Below are 22,756 nucleotides of genomic sequence, written 5' to 3'. Positions count from 1 at the left end.
TGGAAAGTATCAGATTTGGTTCATATCATATCAGTTCGGTTCCGGTTCGGGTCCCGGGATTTTCAAATTATTATTTAATAAAACGGTTTTGAGCTTTGGTTATTGTATAGTTTATATTTTTAACCATAGATGTCAGTAAAAAACAAATACAAATGTGCTAAAAATTATGTTATTAAAATATGTAATTTTGTTAATATTGATCGTATCAAAAATATGTATGTACATATATGTATACCTTGTAAAAAAAACAACATTCTAAATTATATAATTTTTATTATTAAAAAATAAAAATAATTATTTTTCTGCAACAGTTCATTCACACACACACACATATTATTACACACTGCTGATTCAAATTTAATACACAATCAATTTCATAATTAATATTTTCTTCATAAATGCAATTAAAATAATGTTTGAAAATGTTTTAAAAATTATTTTATGAAACCACAGAGATAATTATACATTTTTTAAAGCAGTAAAACATTTCGTCGTTATTCCTTATTCTATATAAATATTAATTTATAATACATCTTTATTTATCTACACCTTATTTAGTAACAATACTGTTTTCTTTTTAAAATATGTAAATGTACAAACAGACACCCATTTTGTTAGATCTAGATCTAATTTTTAATTTTCCTTCTCGATTGGGAACACATGATCCATCGGAACTTTAGTGAATATTTTATTTGTTATGTCTTTAAATAATAAACTAAACGATTGCTCATACGAGGGTTTCAATTCATTGAAAACAATCTCGGAATTTTCATTTAAAAATCTATTCATCTGTTCACCGAGTGCCTTGTCACCGTTGAACAAATTTGAAAAATAGAAAGAAATCTTTTTTGGTATAAGCTTGATATCATACTGTCTTATTTTCATATAAACTTGACCTTTCTTCGTCACTGGTTCTCCAACTAACACGTGTTTCACCACAAGGTCGGCTGAAATAATAGAATTGTAATTAAAATTATGATTGCACAAATTTCATCATATGGTAATGAACTCATGAATATATATGTAAATACATTGCTGGTTAATAAATTTTGATATTTTATTGCAGATAAATTTGAATTATATACTATAAACATAATTACATATGATACAAATTTCCATACCCATAGTAAAGTTACACCTTCCTTTTCCTTGAATTGGCAGCAACAAGATCCGTCCAGACATAACATAATCAGATATGAATTCAAGTGATGGAGTAAATGAATCCGTAATCAAAGTGTATTGTTTCAAATCAGCACTGGAAATTATCGGATGGAAATTAATATACATTGGATATCATAGTTAAATAGATGAATCAATATATGTATGTACATAACATCTTATTTATATTACTTGTAATTCAACAGTGTTGAATTAGTCAGTCCAAGAATTTTAATATTGTTATAAACTTGTCTGATGCTGACGGGACCTGATCCAGTCTGAATATCTATTGTCGATACTGACAATGGTTCTAATCTTGGCACATTGAGGTCTGGAATTCCTGTAATTTTCAATGAGAAGTGGACTTTTAATAAAATTGTATTGTTAAATCATAAAATTAACACATTTTGAGTTACATAATTCTAATGTTTTGTTAAATCAATTTAAATTTTATGAAACTTATATTGCTTTTTTCAAATAAAAATAGACACAAGAATATGAAATTGACATTCATTCTTGTATCTATAATAATTATATATTTTAAATTGTGAAACATTATTCAAATATCGTTGTGATATTAAGCTTTTGACTTGATAAGATTTTGTAAACGAATGAAAAGTAGTTTTTTATTTTAACATAATAAAAAAATTTAGACAAATTTCAGTTTGCATGTAAAAAAAACTGTTGATATTTATAAATGTGTAAATTTGAAATTAAAATTAGAGATTTACATATACAAACATATTCAAAAGTTTTACAAAATCATCACATCGGCAAATTTCACGTTTCAAATATGTATTATATTTTAGCTGAACTAAATGTTTTATGGAGTATTAATTATAACAAAAGCTCACTTTAATTCGCTTTCAATTTTTAACTTGATTGTGAGCTCATTATTAAAAAATACGCAAACAAATTTCATTTTCCACATTTTGAAATACTTCAAACTGGTAATTGGATTATTACGCACATTGCGATCGCCCAAAAGACAATTTTTTACATGAAAATCGCGAATACGGAATATTTGGCACTCGAGTTCTCGTTAGTATGATGGACTTTTCGGCTGTTAGATTTTATGCCATGCACCTAAAGCGACGAAAACAATAGCTTACGAAAATGTAGCTGTCTCTTTCTCTCGCATTGATTCATCGATCAACAAGAATATGCAAGCGAACAGTCAAAAACATAACTTATCGCCAGTGGCGGACTGGGACTGAAATCAGTGCATGCCAGGAGTCAAAGGGGGCCCACCCAGGGTTAAAAAAATTTGTCCCCCCCCCATATAAAAAAAATTTCTTCTTTCCACCACGCTAAAAATCAAGGGTAAAAAATAAATAAAATTTAAAAAAATGGGAATAAACAGATAAAATAAACAAAAAAAGTTGTACCTAAATTTTGTCCTAGTTAAATAGAATGCATCATAAAAGCGGCTTTTACTTTCGGTAGAAACAATCAGGGACGTCATTTCAACTTTTTCTTGGGGGGGCAGGCAAAGATTGGTGAAATTGAATTTTTTTTAAATCGGAATAGAAATGGAAAATATTCTTTACCTTATTGAGTTATAAAATATGAAAAAAATAAGCTTATTTTTGAAAAATTAATTATAAAAAAATATTATGTAAAAAGAGAAAAAAGCGCATTTTTTCCACAAATCTTTACATGGTCAACATTAATCGACCATCAAACTGAGTCACCAAAAAACTATCAATTAACTTAATTTCTACCGACTGTCTTTTCACTTTATCTATGTACGTAATAACAATAGATAAAGTTTTGTTTTGTTTTTTTTTTCAAAGCACATAGCAGCGATTATTTTATTAGTTACCCAAAAGTAACATACATAAGAAATAAACTTAGCATTCATAGATCCATAGTATCACATTAAATTCATAATATTTTCTAAATTCACTCTATTCCTTAATTTAGGCGAGTGCCCCCCTATGGCCCCCCAAATTACGTCCCTGAAAAAAATGCATAATATTTTCAATTAATGTTAATCGAAAATCGGGATTTTGGGGAGGGGGCCCCTATCCTATATTTCTATTTACATGGATGTGTCTAGATTAGGAATAGATTTTATATTCGGAAACTGTTTAAAATTGTGTATTTAAATCTTACTATATCATCGAAGTATAATCAAATGTTATTTTGAAAGTATGAAGCAAATTTAAATCAAAATTGTTTTAAGCAATTCAGTTTATATTATTCACGAAAATTTGTTTATTCCCATTTTTATTTCAGTAGTTAGTTGTTACATAGGTATTGGTATATATGTACATAATATTGACGTTGGAAATGGGCCCAGCAAAAGGGCCCACGCAAATGTTGAAACTTACATTTCGAGCCTAATAAAAAAAGTTAACCGATCCTTGGGCTGTTAAAGCAGGTATTAGTTGTTTGTGTATATCGTAAGAAATTGTTTTGTTGAAATACCCAAACTTTAGGTCCCAAAGTTGAAATATCCTATAAATTTTTACACACGTGAAATAGTTAAAAAGTTATTTAATTTTACTGAGGGCCCATATTTTCAAACAAATAGTGGGGCCCACATGCCATTGGGCATGTTTTCTTGTATGGCCAGTCCGCCACTGCTTATCGCTACCGCCTTTAAATCATACTATGGAACGTAGAAATGTATTTTTTTTACAATGTACCCCTTTTCTAAATCATACAAAATGTATTAAAATAAATTTCTTGTAGTTCATTGTAGGAATACGAGAAATATAGGGTGTATAGCATAGATCTAGAATATACTAGATATGGCATTGCAACAAATTTCGTTGGAGATCTTGTCGCCACTAACTGAGGGGTGCGGGGGGTTTAACTAGCGGAGGGAAGTTGGGGAAAAAAAAGGTTTTTTTCCCTACGACGCAGCGGTCGGCGTATTTTCACTTACCCCCGCTAGTTAAACCCCTCAGTTAGTGACGAAAAGATGAAAAGATCTCCGTATATCTATCGACAAGATCCCTGCAATCGACCTTTCCTACTTAGAAGCTACTAACCTACTGAGAGAAAAGTGTGCATGCGCCAAAAGGGAGACCAGTATAAACCGTGAGGGCGGATCTATGTATTTTATTTTATTTTATTTATTGAAAAATCAACAGACAGGATGTACATAGATATGTATAAAAAAACAAATAGTAAATAAATAATATATTTTTTTATTTTATTTTTACATATAGACCTTACAGGTAAATCCCAATGCGCCTTCCTGGCCAATTACAAATAAAAATGCAGCATTTGTTTATTATAAGTCGTTGAATTGCGAGACACTGAAAAAACTCGCAAATTAACGAGACATCTATGAATTGTACATACATTTTTATTGTACATCCATCAAATTTCAAATAGTGGTGACATAGTAGGTAGGAAGGATTTTTAGCCAATTTTTTTTCCGGGAACCGTTTCAACAATGAAATCAGAGAAAATTGGCAAACTCTGATAGGAAACGATCAACCTGGAGTCACAAATCCGGGTCTGACCAACAGCATACTCTGAAAAATTCATTTTCATTCAGGAATAGAACCCGGCACCTTCTTGACGGTAAGCAGAAGCTTAACGTCCGAGCTATGCTGCTGGCTATATATGTAACATCCGAGTCCAATAATAGATTTTTACAAAAATGAAAAGATAAATATAAGGAAAACAAATTAAAAAGTAAAGAATAGAGGCATGACAAAATATGTAGAACATTGCATAATTAAACTATAGTATTAAAATATTTGGAAAAGGTTATAAAATAGAATATAAGAAGAAATTGAAATTTACAAATATAAAACAAATGAAAAAGGTAAATACAAAATAAACAAATGAAAAGGAAAAGAATGAAAGCTATTATACATCTATGGTGTATAGCTTTGAAAGCCATATAGTTATTAAGAAAAACGTAAAAATTGGGGCACTTGCATACCCCACTTCGGTGAGGGAGAGTCATGCGAGCTTGATCATCACCACGACACATCCGAGAACATTTCTCGGCACAGGACCATTAAATCAAATCGAGGCGAATTGAAAGGTGTCAAACGCGTTTTAGCGTTTAGCTACACGTGTATTTGCATCATCTTTATTATCATAGCGTTGTATTACAAGGTCGATCGATCGATCGGTCGGTCGGTGCTAAATCGGAAATGGGGCGTACGGAAAATCGATTTGACGGACGGACAATCGTCCGGTTACGAAACCGGTTACGGATTAACGACTGTTGCGCAACTTGGCCATTATGAGAGCATTTGACGGCCAGTGGCCGGGGCCAGGCCGGGCCTCATCACCCGCAACTTTCTTTTGAGAAAACCTCTTTCGCATTCCTAATCAGGCACTTGCCATCGACACTCTCGTTATCAATTTTGTACCCATTGAGCGTAGGTATGCTCTTTACTATTCCACTGTCTTATCGTTCCGGTATATTCTAATTATTTTTATACGTGCAATTTTAAAATGAAACGGTGCCACTTAGAAAATGCATGCATAGGTATATGCAGTGGTGTAGTGCTAAATAAAAAAGAACAAGGCCGGTGTTTAATTTTTATGACCCCCCCCCGATTTTTTCCTTACTAAAAAAAGGTTGTATTCTAATATTGGTAGTTCAAAATAATAACACTATTCGACATGAAAAATAGTTCAGAGACTAGATATGACTTTTCTTATAGATCTATGCCCAGTAAACACGAATATGGTAATAAAAAATGTTGATTGGCTCGAGATTCGAAGATATATGTGTTATTTAAATCGCACGATTTTTCTATATCTTGGTGTTGTTCGGTCGATGTCTCAAAATCTGTCAATTTCTTGTTCAAAATGAATGTTGGAATCTATAGTTGGGTATTTTATCTTTCATTTGTAGTACTTTTCAGTTTTCAAATCTCTCTAAGTAGTCGTCCAGTTCAAATTAAAAGTCAAAAGTACGTATTTTCATTTGGGATTTTTTCTCACTGTTAATACTATTTTATATTGAATATTTTCTATTGAAACATGTTTATTGGGATAGTGTTCTGGCCGCACTATTTTTGGTTTTCGTTTAAAATGGTTAATTGGAAGTGTGCTGAATATTAAATCGGTAAAATTTCGAGCTATAAGCTCGTACTAGTATTTACACGAATCTGAATTGAATGAATAGTGATATTATATTAAATTGTCTTTATATGAGAATTAAATAAAATTTCACTTAGAAAAATCATATTTCGACTCTTCTTGTAGATTAATAACAAAAATTCGTTTTTTTTATCGAGGTAAGCCAGTTGTCAATAGAATTTTTGCTATTTTTGCTATCAAGAATAGTCGAAATATGATTTTTCTAAGTGGAATTTTATTTAATTCTCAAATTAATTAACAAATATTCTTACTTGTGGAAATTATGATGTATTTTCTTATATTTTATAAAAACTTCCATAATGCATCCTTTTCAACATCTTTGATTTTGCAAAACCCGTGTTTGTGTGTCAACAGCAATATTTCCTTTTAGCAATGTATATATGTACATATGTATACGTATGTATGTCAAAAATGAAATTTTAGCATGTGAATTTAGAGATGACTATTCATTTAAGCTGAGTTCCCTCATCTTATCTATCCTTAAGTGTGTATGGTCAATAGTTCAAAGAATGTTTTCTATCAAAGTTTTGAGTGGTTGGTTTTAGATAAAAAAGCCAATAAATTTCATTAAATGTATTTTAAGTTTTGAATGTGCTCAGATTACTATTCGATTGTGGTCATCGAGTGTTAGAACGAGAGTCTGCTCACAATATATGTATGTATACAAATTTTTATGTGAAATATTATTATCAATTGTACTCGGAAAAACAATGTTTATATCAAACAAAGTGTCAGGGCGGCGACCTGGCCCGACTACACCACTGGGTATATGTATGAATATGTACTAGTGTTCAGGAAATGTTATATGCAATTCTGTATGCGTGTGTGGATTTCGCGAATGTCATGCGTTGTGGTGCAATATCGTGTTATCGCGTGTTACGCTTCACCCCTGTGTTACGTATCGATAGTTGCATTATAATATGTATATGTAGATTTTGGACACACATATAAATAATTAATATACAAATGTAGCTTCGAAGAAAGGATCAATTTTTTTTCTTTCCAATATATGAGCCATTATATTTGAAAGTCCAATTTTCAGTTCCAAAAACACTATTTCTATTTGACTTGATTCAAAAATTGATATCACTTATTTTAATTCGATATGTCCAGAATATCGGTAAAGCAGAATAAACGTATTACAGGTCACCAGTGTTTTTAAATACTGTTATACGCAAAATGTTATGTTTAAGTTTTGCGAAATATTTCTTAAATTGAACAAAAGTGAACTCATGCCACTTTAAATTATAACGGCTCATATGTACATATATGTAGTAAATGCAAATTTATTAAATTTACCTCTAGTAGATTGATGTAGTCATGTATTATAAATGCGGCAATAATCATAGCTTTATTTTTTTTCTAACAAACTATGTACGTATATGTATATATTAAGATGGTATTGCAAAATGTCTTTTTAACCAATTTATAGCATTTCTCAAGAAAAATAAACAAAAGAGCTGTCGTATGTCAGCGTGGGCTAGTGGTTAGCGTATTATGCTTTCGAGCGGAGTGGTCACGGTTAGATTCCCACTAGTAGCTGTTGGCCAGACTTTGGTTTGTGACTCCAGGTCGATTGTTTCCTTTCAGAGGCATTTCCTTTCCAATCTCTCTTGAAAATCTCAAGTTATTCAGCGTCTTGAGGTTCGCCAATTTCTATTACAAAATGCTGCAAAAATTTCTCCATAGATGTCACTTTGGATGATGTTTGTATGAATTCGCATTCAATTAAAATGCTTGTATTAATTGTATTATTGTATTTTATCTGTATGTTCGATTGAAATAAAATAAAATAAAATCTATGTAGGATTTGGTTTTGAACGTGCAGTGTGTGTAGTTACCGAGCGTGTATAGCAGTGTACGCCACGCGGGCTCTTTTCGGTCGTAGTTTATATTTTAATCCACGTGCATCGTTTGAAAGCCCTTGCATCCTGATTCTAAATATACATATGTACATAATACTATTTATATTTTCTTTTCATATTGTATAGAAAAAATCACGAAGCCTTATAAATGTCAAAAAAAAAAAAACCCTCATATTTTAAATAAAGGATACATTTTAAATGAAATTAATTGACAAAAGAAATAAAATAAAATTCCATGCGAACTGAAAGATTTAACCAACTTAAAATATCAAGAAAAAAGATTTTATTTATTCATTTATATATTACACTAGCTGCACCCGGCATACGTTGCAATGCCACAAAAACGCGTGCAATTCCCATTCCCGTTACCATTCCACAAACATTCAATTCTATATATAGGTGTATAGATATATTTGCTGACGTGGGCCATCCGCTGTGTGTTTGTGGTACAGCCCTGAATGTTCAGTACATTCGAGTGCGAGGTAGGCGTGGCGCGATTATTGTCATACTCGCGGCATAGCTTTACTTTCGCGTCAGTAAAATCGTAATTACGAATATTATTATTAAGAGGTTTTTCCCGTTTTTTTTCACAGTAATCTTCCCGGACTTGCATATAACAAATCCTGAAAGTTCCATCGTAATCGGTTCAGTGGCTTAGGAGCCTATTCAAGACACACAGCCAGATAGACAGTCAGACAGACATTCATTTTTTTTATATATGTATATACATATATACATAGATAGATTTTTTACACCTACTTTAATTTTCTTGTGATCACTATTTGGTATCTCAATGCATTCTCAGTACATATGTAGATATATGTATGTATTTACTTCGACAAGGTCGTATCCAAGAAGTAAATGTGAAAAGTGCAACGTTCTCGGATGAGGCTTGCCCAAGACAGGAAGGAGTGGAAGTGGCATACATGTTGTGTGTATGTAAAATATGTGAATATTTTTTTCAACGAGAAAGACGTGTCGAAATCTCAAGTGACAGTGAACCGACCGGTCTCGATGGAACAGCTGTAGCAATGAAAAGGCGCCAAAATGCCTCTGGTGACTCACCACTAGGGTCACAATTTTCGTATTGTTTTATACTTAAATATAAAACAATACAAAATATTTTTATTTTTTACTAGCTTTGTCTTTTGCTCATCATTCACCAACAGTGTGGTCTAGACGTGAGTGTTGAATTCTTTCGTGCATTATGTCACGGGTTCGATTCCCACTAGAGTCTTGTTGTTGGCCAAACCTTGGTTTGTCGAGGTCGATCATTTCTTATCAGAATTTTCCAATTTTTCTGATTTTCATTGAAACGGTTCCTGTAAAATTGGCTTTCCCTCCCCAATTTTCTGTTGCAAACCTTGAGTTATTATTGTATCTCAGGTTTCGCCTGATTTCTCACCATAGATGTCTCTGTGGATGATTATTGAATGCAAAAATTCGTATTGTTATAAATCGTATTGTTTACGATGTTTTTAATGTCTGGCCATAGAGTCGTAATCTGATGAGCACACTCGCCGCTTTGGAGCAATCTGTAACCTAGCCTAACCCTTAAATTAATAGGTTTTGGCGTGGTTGTTTATTGAATGTAAAAATTCGTATTGTTACATGAAAAATGTCATTGAACATATTTATACGATGTTTTTAATATCTGACCATAGATGTCAGGTATTGTTTCGAGTTGGATGTGTATGTAATTGGCCAGGAAGGCACATTGGAGTTTATCTGTCAGGCCTTCCTGATCTCATATAGATAAAAATAAAATACCTATAAATTTATAATAACGCTATTCCGTTTGTGTGTCTGTTTGTCTGAAATAACGCTCGCCGTACTAAGCCACAGCCAAAACGTATATGCGAACACAAAAAAAAAAGAAAAAAACTTTTATATATACTGATCGCTACTAATGTTTCCACTTGGCAGAGAATTTCCCGCCGTCTATTGAAAATTTATTTAATCAATTAATTAATTAATTAATTTTTGTATCGGTGATTTATATTGTTCATATGTACGTAGGTAGTTTCTACCATTTTTTTTTCACATTAAACAATTAAATCTAAATATTAAATTAAATATATTTAAAAGCTTTTGAAAATTCGCGCGCGTGGGGATCGAATAGCTGATCAACGACACGTTTATTTTAATTTTTATTTATTTATGCCAAAACCCATGCGATGATATGTCATCGGGTACAACACTAGTTTTAATTATAATATGCGTACTTAATTTGCTATTCAACTTTTCTTGATGATCCAATCCGCCCCTGAATTTAAATACATAACCCATTAAAAAAATATTTTTAAAAAATTAATTTAACATTGATTTTTTTACTATTACATAATAAATGTACATAATGTACATAATTAATTCAGACTAAATATTGATGTTGAAATAACTAATACATAATTAATTCAGACTAAATATTGATGTTGAAATAACTAGTACAAAACTTCATAGTAGTACATAATTATTTTAATAATATTTTATTTTATTTTTTAACTGTTTTTTTTAATGTAATATTTAATAATACAATTACCGTTGATTTATTTTATATAAATTGATGTTTACCTTTGATCATCTTGCGCAGAGCGTCTGGCACTGCATTCTTAAGACAATCGTTCAGTCCGGCTGAATTTTGGCTGCATCTCTTAAAATCTTCAGCTGAAAATCAAAATAAAACAAAATGAATTTCACAATTAATTCATACCGTAGGGAAACCGGCTCATCATGATCATTCTGCTGTATAACGTGAGCTCATTTCCGATAGCGAGTTTTCCGACGCTTTTCCGACGCTCTCTCGCCGGAAACGGAAAGCGCTCGACGCTGCCAACACCGATATTACATGTTTCAGCGAATTTGTCAGCACTTTCCTATAACATTATTTCATAGATGGCTGATTTGTTGATGATTCCGTAATGTTTGCATATCAATTTCGATTTGTAACACTTCCGCCTATTGACTTTGCTCTAAATATAACCGTTTCTCGAGCGAATTTTCTTTGTCCTCGTCTGACACGTAATCTTAGCTTTGATTGTAAAAATTTGATTAGATTTTTATTCTGTCAGCTCGAAAGTTGCTCGAATATACAACCATAGGCTTGTTCGTTGCTATAGTTGACGTGCATACGAAATATGAGGAAAAGAGATTTCAACGAGCGAATCTAGTTTCTAAAACTAGTGGTGATTGTCACGCAACCGGTCTTTTGCAAACTTACAATGATTATGATGCTGGTTTGTGGGTTAATATTATAAGTCAGGGTTGTCTCTCGTGCTCCTTTGAATAGAAAATAATCTTTAGTTCTTTTTTAAGGCCAAGAAAAACAGTTTTTTTTTAATAATTGTGAAATTAAGTTGATACTGTTTTATGCTCCCAATAGGTACAAAATGATATTCCGTCTAATTAGGCCATTAGATAATTGAGTCGTTTCGTAATAACTAGACACCGGATAGTCACAGTGCTATCCATTGTTCCATTGTTGTAAATCCTTAGTAAAAAAGGTTCGGCAAACCTTTAACAATGCATTTACAACCTTTGAACAATACGCGGCACCTTCTGGGTCCGGTGACTAGTAATAACGACACGATACGAATGAATCCAAACCGAGTCACTTTGACGTTACTCGTAACGTTGCAACGTCCGAGTGACCAAATTTGTGGAAACGGTTCGAGTGTACTCGTATCGTATCAATCCGGTTTAAGGGACATTTGAAGAATTGTTGAAGATAATTAGGGCAATTTATTTCTTTATTTATCTATTATTAAATAGCAAATTGCTAATGAATTATTATACAATTAACAATTTTAAACTAAAAATAACAATATAATATGATATTAGTAATCCTAAAATAATATAATATAATACCAAGCATTTTATTAAACTTAAGTACATATATAATTACGTCATCTTCCACAGAGGTATCCATTAACACCCCTCAAGGCACCGTTTTCCACAACTCTGTGGAAAACGGTGTCCAGTCAAAACCGCGCGGTCAATAAGCGCCCCGACATAAGCGCGCCGACGTTACTGCTTCGCGACAAAACCGCGAGAGCCAAAACCGCGACAGGCATAACCGCGCGGCGACATAACCGCGCCAGCAAAAACCCGCTCGGCGACAAAACCGCGCCAGAATCCACTATCAAATGCAAGTTGCGCTCGAAATATCCAATTTTGACCAGCAGCACTACAGATAATACTCGGAATAAATTATTTTCAATCGAGGTCAACCCTTGGAATCGAATCCGGTAGCCTATCGCTGGTTAGCATTAACGCAACCACCAAGCTATGCTGCTGGATTTTAATAATTGTTAACTTTTAATAATTGTTCCATCTATCTATCCACAGAACAATGTGAAATTACAAGAGAAATATCCTTCACAGGACGCTTAGAGAGAAATTCATTAAGGAAGTTCATTATACATATGTACATATGTACGTTTCAAGTTAATATTATAAAATAAAATTTTGACGGCGGTGCAATTTTTATGTTTTTCCGATGAGCAGAATTAGTTCTATATAAATATTTTATATTTAAAAATGTTCATAAATCCAATACATGAGCCGTTAAATTTGATACAATTTTCAGTTCCAAAAACACTATTTATGTTCGATATGGCCAGAATCTTGGAAAAGCAGAGTACACGTATTAAAGTCCACCAGTATTTTTAAATATTGTTAAACTCAAATCATTATATTTAATGTTTTGCGAGATATTTCTCGAAATGAAGAAAAATGAACTTAAGCCACATTCAATTATTACGGCTCAATGATGTGAGTTCACAAGTTTTTAAAAAAGTTGGCAACCCTATCTATCTACATATGCACATATGTATTATACATATGTACATATGTACTAGCCTTCTAATTTCCACCATGAGCATAAAAGATGCATTATGCAACTGAAAATGAAAACAATCCATTTTAGAACACATCATCGTCATCGTCGACATTGACTCGGAAAAGATCGGAATATTTTAAATCGTGTGCAATCTTTTCACGTCCTTTTCATGACAAGAGGTTATTATACACGCACACACACACAGACACGTCCTTGCAATATTTATTCAAATCGTCCTGTTTTTCGCCGCGAATAACAAACGCGCTAAAATCGAACATTTGTATTACGAAGAACATCGTTGGGCAATTTATCGTACAGTGGTTTGCATACGATGACGAGTGCTTCTCAAACGCTTTGAGTCGATCTTTCGAAATATGCATACAATATATATGTATGCACATATATGTATACATGTGCACGTGAACCTAATTTCGTACTTGCCCATTGACATTTAGTGTATTATAGCATTTGGAAATTATTGCTCTTTAAGGCAATTTTAGGAATGTAATGACTTCAACCTTCAATTCAACCTTTTTTAACCTACTCGTTTGTGTTACAATTGTGTCAGATTTGAGGCTTTTTTCTCTCGTGTTGTGATAGCACAATTCCAAAGTTTACATAATTAAAAATACCGAATCACTTTCTCTCTCTCTCGGTGCCACGTTTGTCGTTTCATTTCTTCGGAGAAATTGATTATCACGGACGACCGGCTCGCGTTCTTCGTACGTATGTGAAATACACAAAATTGAGAATTTTTCTTGAACGGAACATGTGTATGTACATATCTAGGAAATATAAATATCGAACATGTTAACATGTGGAAGCGGAAGAAATGTAGGATTTCTTCCTAGAAATGTCGAAAATTCTATATACATATAACAATTTGAATGATTTGAAAATAATGTAACGTAACAAAACTTTGCCCAACCAATGCTTACTATATCTAAATTTAATATGTTAAAAAAGTTTATATTCTGATTTAGACCGCCTTATTTTAAATATAAATAAACTAATTGAGCTTTTTTATGTATATAAATATGTATAGCACAGGGATGTCCCGTGGGCGTAGGAAAGTAAGCAGCGCCCAAGGGCGGCACATGTTGAGGGGCGGCAAATCAAAGATGGAAAAACGAATTGCAATTGTGAATCGAAATTGTTATCTTCCATTTATATGTATTTTGAAATTCGAGAATTTAACGCCAATCCTCAAATGATCTAAATTATGCAGTGCATATATATATATATATATATATATATATATATATATATATATATATATATATATATATATATATATATATATATATATACATATATAAATATATATTATGTGCACATGTAATTTAAAATATATATTATTTATCATTTCTTTTTCGCTAGTATCTTATTTTTAAAAGGCCTGTAGCTTTGTTATGATTACTGGTTTTATTATAATAATTGTTTTTTTTTTTTTTTGGTCGGTGACGTTTGATTTGGTCAGTAAATAGATAACACTGAGCAACAAAAAAAAATACCAGAGCGGAGACTAGCCAATCTTTACTAAGTTTGACCCACTGAATTCGAATATGATATTGTTGGTGGGCGATCGTTTACGAGATATGATCGTTTAAAAAAATCCGCGATTTTTACAGTTTTTTGGCTTTTGCGGTCTTTAACTCAAAATTTAGAATTGTTACGCTCAATGTGAGTATTGGAATCAATAGTCAGATATTTTTCCTATTAATTGTTATATTTTATTGCTTTAAAATACTTCTAATTAATTGTCTAGCGAATTTTAAAAGTCAAAAATATATTTTTTTTTACGGATTTTTTTTCCGTGCTATTTTTCATTTATTTGGCAAATTTTTTATTTCACCACGTTTATAAGGATTGGTTTTCTATCTTAATATTTTTTTTTATCTAAACGTACTAACGAAAGCGGTAATTTTAATTTAAATGCTTTCGTCGTATATATGGTTGTATCGCGTAATATGTTAGGTGCAAGCGATATTCTATTCAATATCATATTCGAATTCAGTGGGTCAAACTTAGTAAAGATTGGCTAGTCTCCGCTCTGGTAACTCAAAAACGTGATTTTTTGTTGCTCAGTGTAATCAGTATTGGTGGTCAAAATATATTTTAAAAAAATAACCTATTATCATTAAATTTTTTGTAAAAGTTACCGACCATTTTTTGAAAAAATTCTATAAACATTTCTATTTTTTCAAATTTTGATTTTGTATTATTGGTATTTTTATAATTTAATTTTTTTTTTTCTTGTTTTATTGTTTTTTTTTTTAATAATATTGTATTATTTTTCTTTTTATTATTTGTACGATTGTATTATTTTTTAATGAGTATTCTTTTCATGTTTCCGACCATAGTAGCGCTTTGGGGCGACCTGTAGAGTCACGATGGTCTGAATTTAATTTGAAATAAATTAATAAGGGGCAGAATTTTGAACTTCTCTAAAACCGCCACTGGACTATAACAAATTAAAGTAATCAAGCAATTAACACACTTATTTTACCGAATTTACATTTTCTTATCACATACAATATATTATACCTATACAATGTAGGTTTAAATTTGAATTTGTACCTACTTATACAATATTATAATGAGGAAACTGGCATTGAAAAAGCTGTGCAATAAATAAATAGCTTGTTTAAAATAGAAGAGTGATGAAAAAACGTTGTCGAATGAATATCAAAAAAGCACATCACGTATATTATTATATCATTGAAGTCGATTAGCGAGTTTTTATTAAAGCTTTTATTATAAATTCCAAAAAAATCCTTGATATATACATTGAAAACGACAAAAAATGCAAGGTAACACGGTCTGATAATCAAATGAACACAGTCCAATATATGTATACAATATAATACGATCACACAATAACAAATCACGTCGGTTGACGAAACGTTTAATTTTTTCTTTGCATCTTGCAACCACGTGCGCAATAATGCAATTAGCTCTAAATGCAGCGGGTAATGGTAATCGCGTCATAATACTCAAATATCAATGGATCAACGGTGAAGTTTTGATAGATTGTCTTATGCAACTCGCATACACATATTCAGGTTACGAATCATTAACACATTCTTAATGGACATTGCAAAAAGATTCCAATATTGTATATGTATAACGTTTTTCGTAATTTCTCACCAGGTAATTATTTTGATATACACTTTATGCATGTGTGTGTGTGTATTTTATTTTTTAATTAGAATATTAGGAAATTTTAAATTTGGAACGAAATTATTATTATTTCATTTTTATTATTGAATCCTGCTTTACGACACGCGCAATCTTACCTTAGAGTTTATTATACACGTTGTATTATCATCTTCGGTTTGCGCAAGTCTATAATCATTGCCCAATTGCTTTCTTCAAATTAAATTTATTTGAAATATTTTTTATAAATATTGTAATATACATATAAAGTCATCGAAAAAGTTATGTAAATGGTTTGAAAATTGCAAATTTTAACTAAAATTACGTATACAATGCCGGTTTGACAGTTGTACTGTATAATTCGTATTCGACATTTATTTAACAATTTAAAAGTATAATTTGTGGTTAATATATAATATAATCTCTTCCCATCGTCTTATCTTATGAGTTGGGAAATCAACGAAATATCACACCAAAGTAATAAGCCAAGAGTGTTGCATAATTTAAATAAAATACAAGTTTCCGTTGCAAAATGTGTCTTTATTTCAATGATAGGTTAATGTTTATACCTTTTACCTTTAAATTTTAATTTGACCTTTAAAACCTTTAAATTTTAATTCGACTCGTGCTTTTGTACTTATTCTCAATTATTGTGTACAATTTATTTTTATTTTTTATTTTTCTTAATACCGCTTTTACGCAAGTTACTTTATAAGTCGTCGAATTTCGAATAAATTCTCGGTCAAATTCAAATTCGACTCTAATGATTTTCGAATGAATAAACATTTGATTTCAATACGAATTTCCGATCATTCAAACCGTCTGTTTATTTTAATTTACATATATGTACGTCTGATATATTGTCGATTCATTTTCAATTGCGAGGCTCACGTTCAATTATGCATCATTTCTCGATTTGTTATGTGATTGTTAGGCGAAAACGTTCAACGACCGGTTAAAATTGTTACCGTGTTGTTAAGAAATGGCAATGTTGACAAATTGTCACTTTTGGCAGCATACGATTCAAATTCGAAGTGTGAGGTAATTGATTTATGGAGTTGTAAATGTGTCGCAAATGAATATACATTCAAGTTGTGGAAATTTGCATTATAATACTTGTATGTTGATATTTCACACGGCAATGCCGAAAATTAGTACTGTTTATCATTTTCAAGGTAGATCGAGATTTAACTGAATTTGAATATGGGGCAATATTATTTGAGACCAATTTACACATATGTATACATATGTATTGTGAATTGATTTTAAGACTTACATAAATTATTTAAAATAAAAACAATGATAATTTTAAATATAATAAAATAAAAATTTTGTTTTCATTCGAAATAATTTTTATGCTAACGTTCTATATTTTTCAGTTGTTATTGTTGATTATTTTTTTTTTATTTAGACAGCTCCATTAGCTATAATCTCCTATGTTTGAAAATATATTAAAATAAATAAATAAATAAAATTGTACTCACGTAATCTCTTATCCAATGCTTGAACTGCTGAAAAAATGCTTATAATAGACAATATCCACACCGTTTGTACCATTTTTACGGTTAATTTTTTTAATTTAAAAAAATTAAAGAAGGAAATGAAGGGCTGAACTATATGTTTTTAAATTTTTATTATTTTTAGTATCGGATTTTATTTATTTTGATTGAAAACGAACGCGTCTTGTCGGTATCGTTTTCGCGTTCCGCTCGCGACTGCATTCAACTTCCACATTATTGCTGTTTATAAAAGGTGATTTGTAAAAACCAGTTGTGCCCAAACTGTGCAGGTGAATTTCTTTTACGCTCCTAGGTACATATATAAAATACGCCATCAAATATTATCAAACCAATTGGGTAATGATTATTATCTAATAAAGACGCTTGTCAATTTGCTTAAGTATTATATATTTTTGTCAAGATTTAGGCTTTTCAATATAACATACTATATACATATATATGGTAATGGCAATCAAAATCCTCTATGAGACTATAAGTCTACGTGATTTAAAGGTATATCGTTCATTTAAATATTTTATTTTGAACCATATTTTGGAATTTTTATTTTATTTAATACCAGCCGATATGTCGAAAGTTGATCGGGGAGATAAAATTAAAAAATATAGAAATAAAAATCGAAACCGCGGGATATAGTGCTTGATGTACAGAAAAATCAATATGCATATAACTACAGACATACATGCATATTTATTCTGTTTGTATACATATGTATGTACTACTTTGTTTGAAAACAGTTATGCAGAATTAGTATTATGATAAATTTAATTAAATGAATAATTAATTTTATTACATTTTAATAAATAGCTACATGTGATCATATTGGTATAATATATGTACTGGGTGTTCCGACAAAACCGCGCAGAGCAAATCGCTTTGACGAAACCACGCAACGACAAAATAGCGCAAACCAAAATAGCGCGGCGAAAAAATCGTGCAACGCATATATAAACAAATATAAGCAAGAAATTAAATACAAAAACAAGTTACATAAATATTAAAAACACGTCTAATATACATATAATTACACATTAATGATAAAATAAGAATCGAGTGTTTATTTTGGAAGTGTACTTTTGAATTTCTGCTGATCCTTCGATATTATTTTAAATTTAGGACATATAATTATATTTAATATCTTGTTATTCAAGTAAACATTCATTTTGTTTTTTTTATTAAATTTATTTGAATCGAAAAAACATAATAATATTCAACCATCGTCATAGATACATTGATTAGTTTTTGAAGCTCCCAACGAAAGCTTACAACCTTACAAAGTGTATTTCATATTACTAAATTATATATTACTAGTGCTTTTACCCGGCTTCGCTCGGTATTTGTAATATAAACAGCTTAAACATGGCGAATCTAATAGTAAATATTCATCCGCTGTACTGCTGGTTAGATTTGGGGGTATTTGTGACTCCAAATCGATCTTTTCTTATCAGAGTTTGCCAATTTTATCTGACCATTGTTGAAACGGTTCCTCAAAATTGGCAAAAAATCATTTTTCCTGCTGTCATAAATCTTCTGTATTTATTGTATGTACAATTTGTTAATAATGTATAAATCTAAAATCCATAGATGTCTCAATGGATTAGTTCTGTACTTAATTAATTGTTATTGTGTGTTCTCCAACTTCTGGAAATACAGTGATTTATGTAATAATAAAATGCTGCATTGCTTGTAATTAATTGTCCAGGAAGGCACATTGAGGTCTTGTTGTCGAGACTTCCTGGTATATATACATATACATATCTATGTAAAATAAAAATAAATAAAATTTATTTTTTTATTAAATTTATTTGAATCGAAAAAAAATATCGAATCGTCGTCATAGAAACTTTGATTTGTTTTCAATGTTTACAAACAACATTACTTACTTACAAAGTCTATTTCAAAATTATATATTAGATTACATAGATACATTTAACCTGTTTTAATATTTATGTATATTACTTGTTTTTATATTTATTTTCTTGTTTATATTTGAATTGCGCAATTTTGTCACCGCGCTATTTTGGTTTGCGCGATTTTGTCGCTCAAAGGTTTCATCCAAGCGAGTTTGTCCCCGCGACTTTGTCCCGCGCGGCTTAGTGACGGTGCCAATATACTCATTTACATATATATACGATAATATATTATAATCATAAAAAGAAAAATATAAAAGAATAATATATTGTGTATAATAATATTATATAATATAGCAATATAACTAATATGTGTACTTTACAATCAACTACGTATTTAAAATAAATAAGCTGTTGATCATATTTATGGTTAGATCATCGACGAATAAGTTTCAATAAGCGAAACTATATTTATATATTATTTTTAATATTATTATATTGTAAATAAGAAAAAAAACTATGAAAACTCGCTTGAATAACATTTTTTTAAACTATTAATTTAAAACGTCGTCACTGAATTTTTTTACAAATAAGTAAAATAAAATATATTCATTTCTTTGTCGACGCATCCTGTTCATTTCATTCGCATCGTTTATAACACGAGTTCAAGACCAAGGTTTTGAAAAGACCAATACAAAAAAATATTACGCCTTTTATATCAAAGACTCACAAAAGAAACTTCAGTCATTGAGAATTTTCTTGGAATCCTCTTTAACGTTTCATGTTTTAAGGAAATTGTCAGTTAAATTCATTCTACGTCGCAAAAGGCCTTTTATTATTGTGTGTAATATATCAATAGACCACAAAACGAAACAAATAATTACTAAAGTACAAATAAATATGACCTATTGTTAATTGGCAACACTTATTTGAACGCTAATGTACATATGTAGTGTACAATACAATTTTACAAACACTATACTCAAATTTCAATAGATGTCGCTGGTTTTTTTTAAATTATTTTTTACAAACATACATATATAGGTATATTATAAGATAATATTGTACAATTAATTCATATTTATTATAAAATCTATCATATTTAAATTTGTAGCATACATTTTTAGATAGACATTTCGAGTGTATGTATGTATTTCGTTGTTTTAAATTATGCAGCATTATTATGGATGCTTCAAATATCGATTTTCATTTATAATAATCGATTAATACATTTCCTGATCGTATTTGGAAGTCATTTCATTTTATTTTTGCATTCCATAAGTCATATTATGAAGGTTATCGTGACCATCGCTCTCGTCTCAGTTGACTATTGTCACGGCTGATATTGCACATCGGCACCATCAAGGTTTGAATTTTAAACAATATATTCAGCATCAGATGTTTATATTATATTTTGTGTAACTTTATTATAGCTTTTGATTAATTGCTCCCCTCGTGTAGTGTTTCGAGTCAACTTAAATACTTACACAATATTAAATCAACAGTAGACGGGAAACATTTGAAGCCCAACAGTTCACTTAACCTGTTAGAATCAAATTTACTTATTCATATATTCCAGTTAAATATTGTAATACTCTCTGACGGGGTCGTAAGCTTATTAATTTTCATTGTGTTCGTGAATAATCCTTTTTTGTTAAGTTTCCCATCGCTTTCAGGCGAAGTGTAAGAAAATATATGATTTTTATTAATTAAATGAATATAAACTAGTGGAATGTACCTAAAAAATCATTTTTAATTTTTTTGTGGTTGATCAAGCTTTTTTTTCAATTTAATTGGAATGTTCAATTTTTTTCTTAAAAGTTTTTTATCTCTGTACTTGCCAATTCACTATTCTTTCTCTTTTTAACTGTTTTCTTTTTATTTTATCGTAGTGAGATTTTCTATTGATGGTTTTTTTATATTTATATCTTCAATTTTGAAAATTTAGCTACATAGATTTATTATGTAAAAATCAGTATTAAAACTATTTTCAATGTGCAATCCAAGATTGCACATTGAAAATAAGATTTTCAGGGTATAAGATTTATCTCGAGGATTTTCTGCAGGCTTAAGTGCAGTAGGCTAACAATGAAGACCCCCGAATTGACTAAGTGGTCGGTAACGGCATTCGGTCACTTCCCGCTAGAGTTCTCAGAACTGACAGCGTGAAAGCGCGGGACTGCATGCCGAGACTATGGGACTGGATATCTAGTACGTGACTATAACAATAAGTAAACAAACGCGTCGAGGAAGATGTAGTGAGCGACCTCCCCTTTATAAGCAGGCCATATCAAGGCATTCTGAACGAAGCACTGGTTGTGCGGGCTCCTTAATGACCTAATAAATGCTGTGAAGCGACTTTGGCCTTTTATTTGGATCCTCCACCCACCCCTACGCAGCAATAGTAAAAAAAACATCAACCGATGTAGTACTTGTGAAACCCAAAACAACATACAGATATTTCATGACAGTTAAAAAAATGTTAAATTTTGGGTTAAATCTTAATTACTGACCACTGACCACAAAGTGTCCAAAATGTTTGCATTTTTAAACGAGTCTATTACGATTATTTTTCACCATCGTAGTGGCGGAATCGATTTAAATATCTATCGTTGACCAAACCGCGCAAAATGGCAAAGTTTCAAAACAATCGGAAGAATCTAGATTATAATACATATAATGCATATGTTGTTAGAACAATGAACGAAGTGTAATATAGAAAAGCCTTGTAAATAGTAAAATTTAAAGTTTTTAATGGAAAATTTGGTTTTTCTATTTTCAAAAACACGGAAACATATTTAACCTTCGCGTTTTCCATACGATGCCAATTTTGTATGTGATCGTCTCAATAACTAAACCTGAAAAATGATTTAGATTTAAAATATTGTTAGAATTGTATAACTGTTGAGAGTTGAATACCCCTGTCCGAACAATCTTTAGCGAACATCGCATTGTGCCGAATAAAGTAATCGAACTGTCTTTGTGACACTTCAATCAACCGGCGATCGGTAAACGCGTTGCACACGCATGTTTATAATAAATGCAATTATTTATTATAAACAACACTCGATTGAATCAAACCCATCAGTATTTATAAAAGTTTAATTTAAATTTAAATTTACAAGTTTAATTTAAAATAAAATCAACACTCTCGAGGGATAGAAAACAGATACAATGCAGTACTACTCGTGCCTCATATCAACAGTGTTCATATTCATCCTGAATTGTGTAAGCATTTTTTTTTATTATTATTCGTGTTAATTGATTGACCAGCAGAATATA

At 30.9% G+C, this 22,756-nt stretch overlaps 1 protein-coding gene across 1 annotated transcript; it reads right to left on the bottom strand.

The window, feature by feature from the left end:
• Nucleotides 1-258: 258 nt before the first annotated feature.
• LOC143919781 (protein takeout-like) lies at nucleotides 259-17,826 on the bottom strand. Its single transcript, XM_077442302.1, has 5 exons — nucleotides 17,592-17,826; nucleotides 10,683-10,775; nucleotides 1,351-1,498; nucleotides 1,122-1,255; nucleotides 259-947 (listed from the first exon to the last, which is right to left on the bottom strand). Exons 1-5 carry the CDS (start codon nucleotides 17,662-17,664, stop codon nucleotides 634-636), a joined length of 762 nt encoding a protein of 253 aa, XP_077298428.1. The 5' UTR covers nucleotides 17,665-17,826; the 3' UTR covers nucleotides 259-633.
• Nucleotides 17,827-22,756: the final 4,930 nt, after the last annotated feature.

This window comes from Arctopsyche grandis, chromosome 12 (assembly GCF_051622035.1).
Source record: "Arctopsyche grandis isolate Sample6627 chromosome 12, ASM5162203v2, whole genome shotgun sequence".
Lineage (NCBI taxonomy): Eukaryota > Metazoa > Arthropoda > Insecta > Trichoptera > Hydropsychidae > Arctopsyche > Arctopsyche grandis.
Note: the sequence above shows the minus strand (reverse complement) of the source record. Positions and strands in the feature narration are given on the sequence as shown.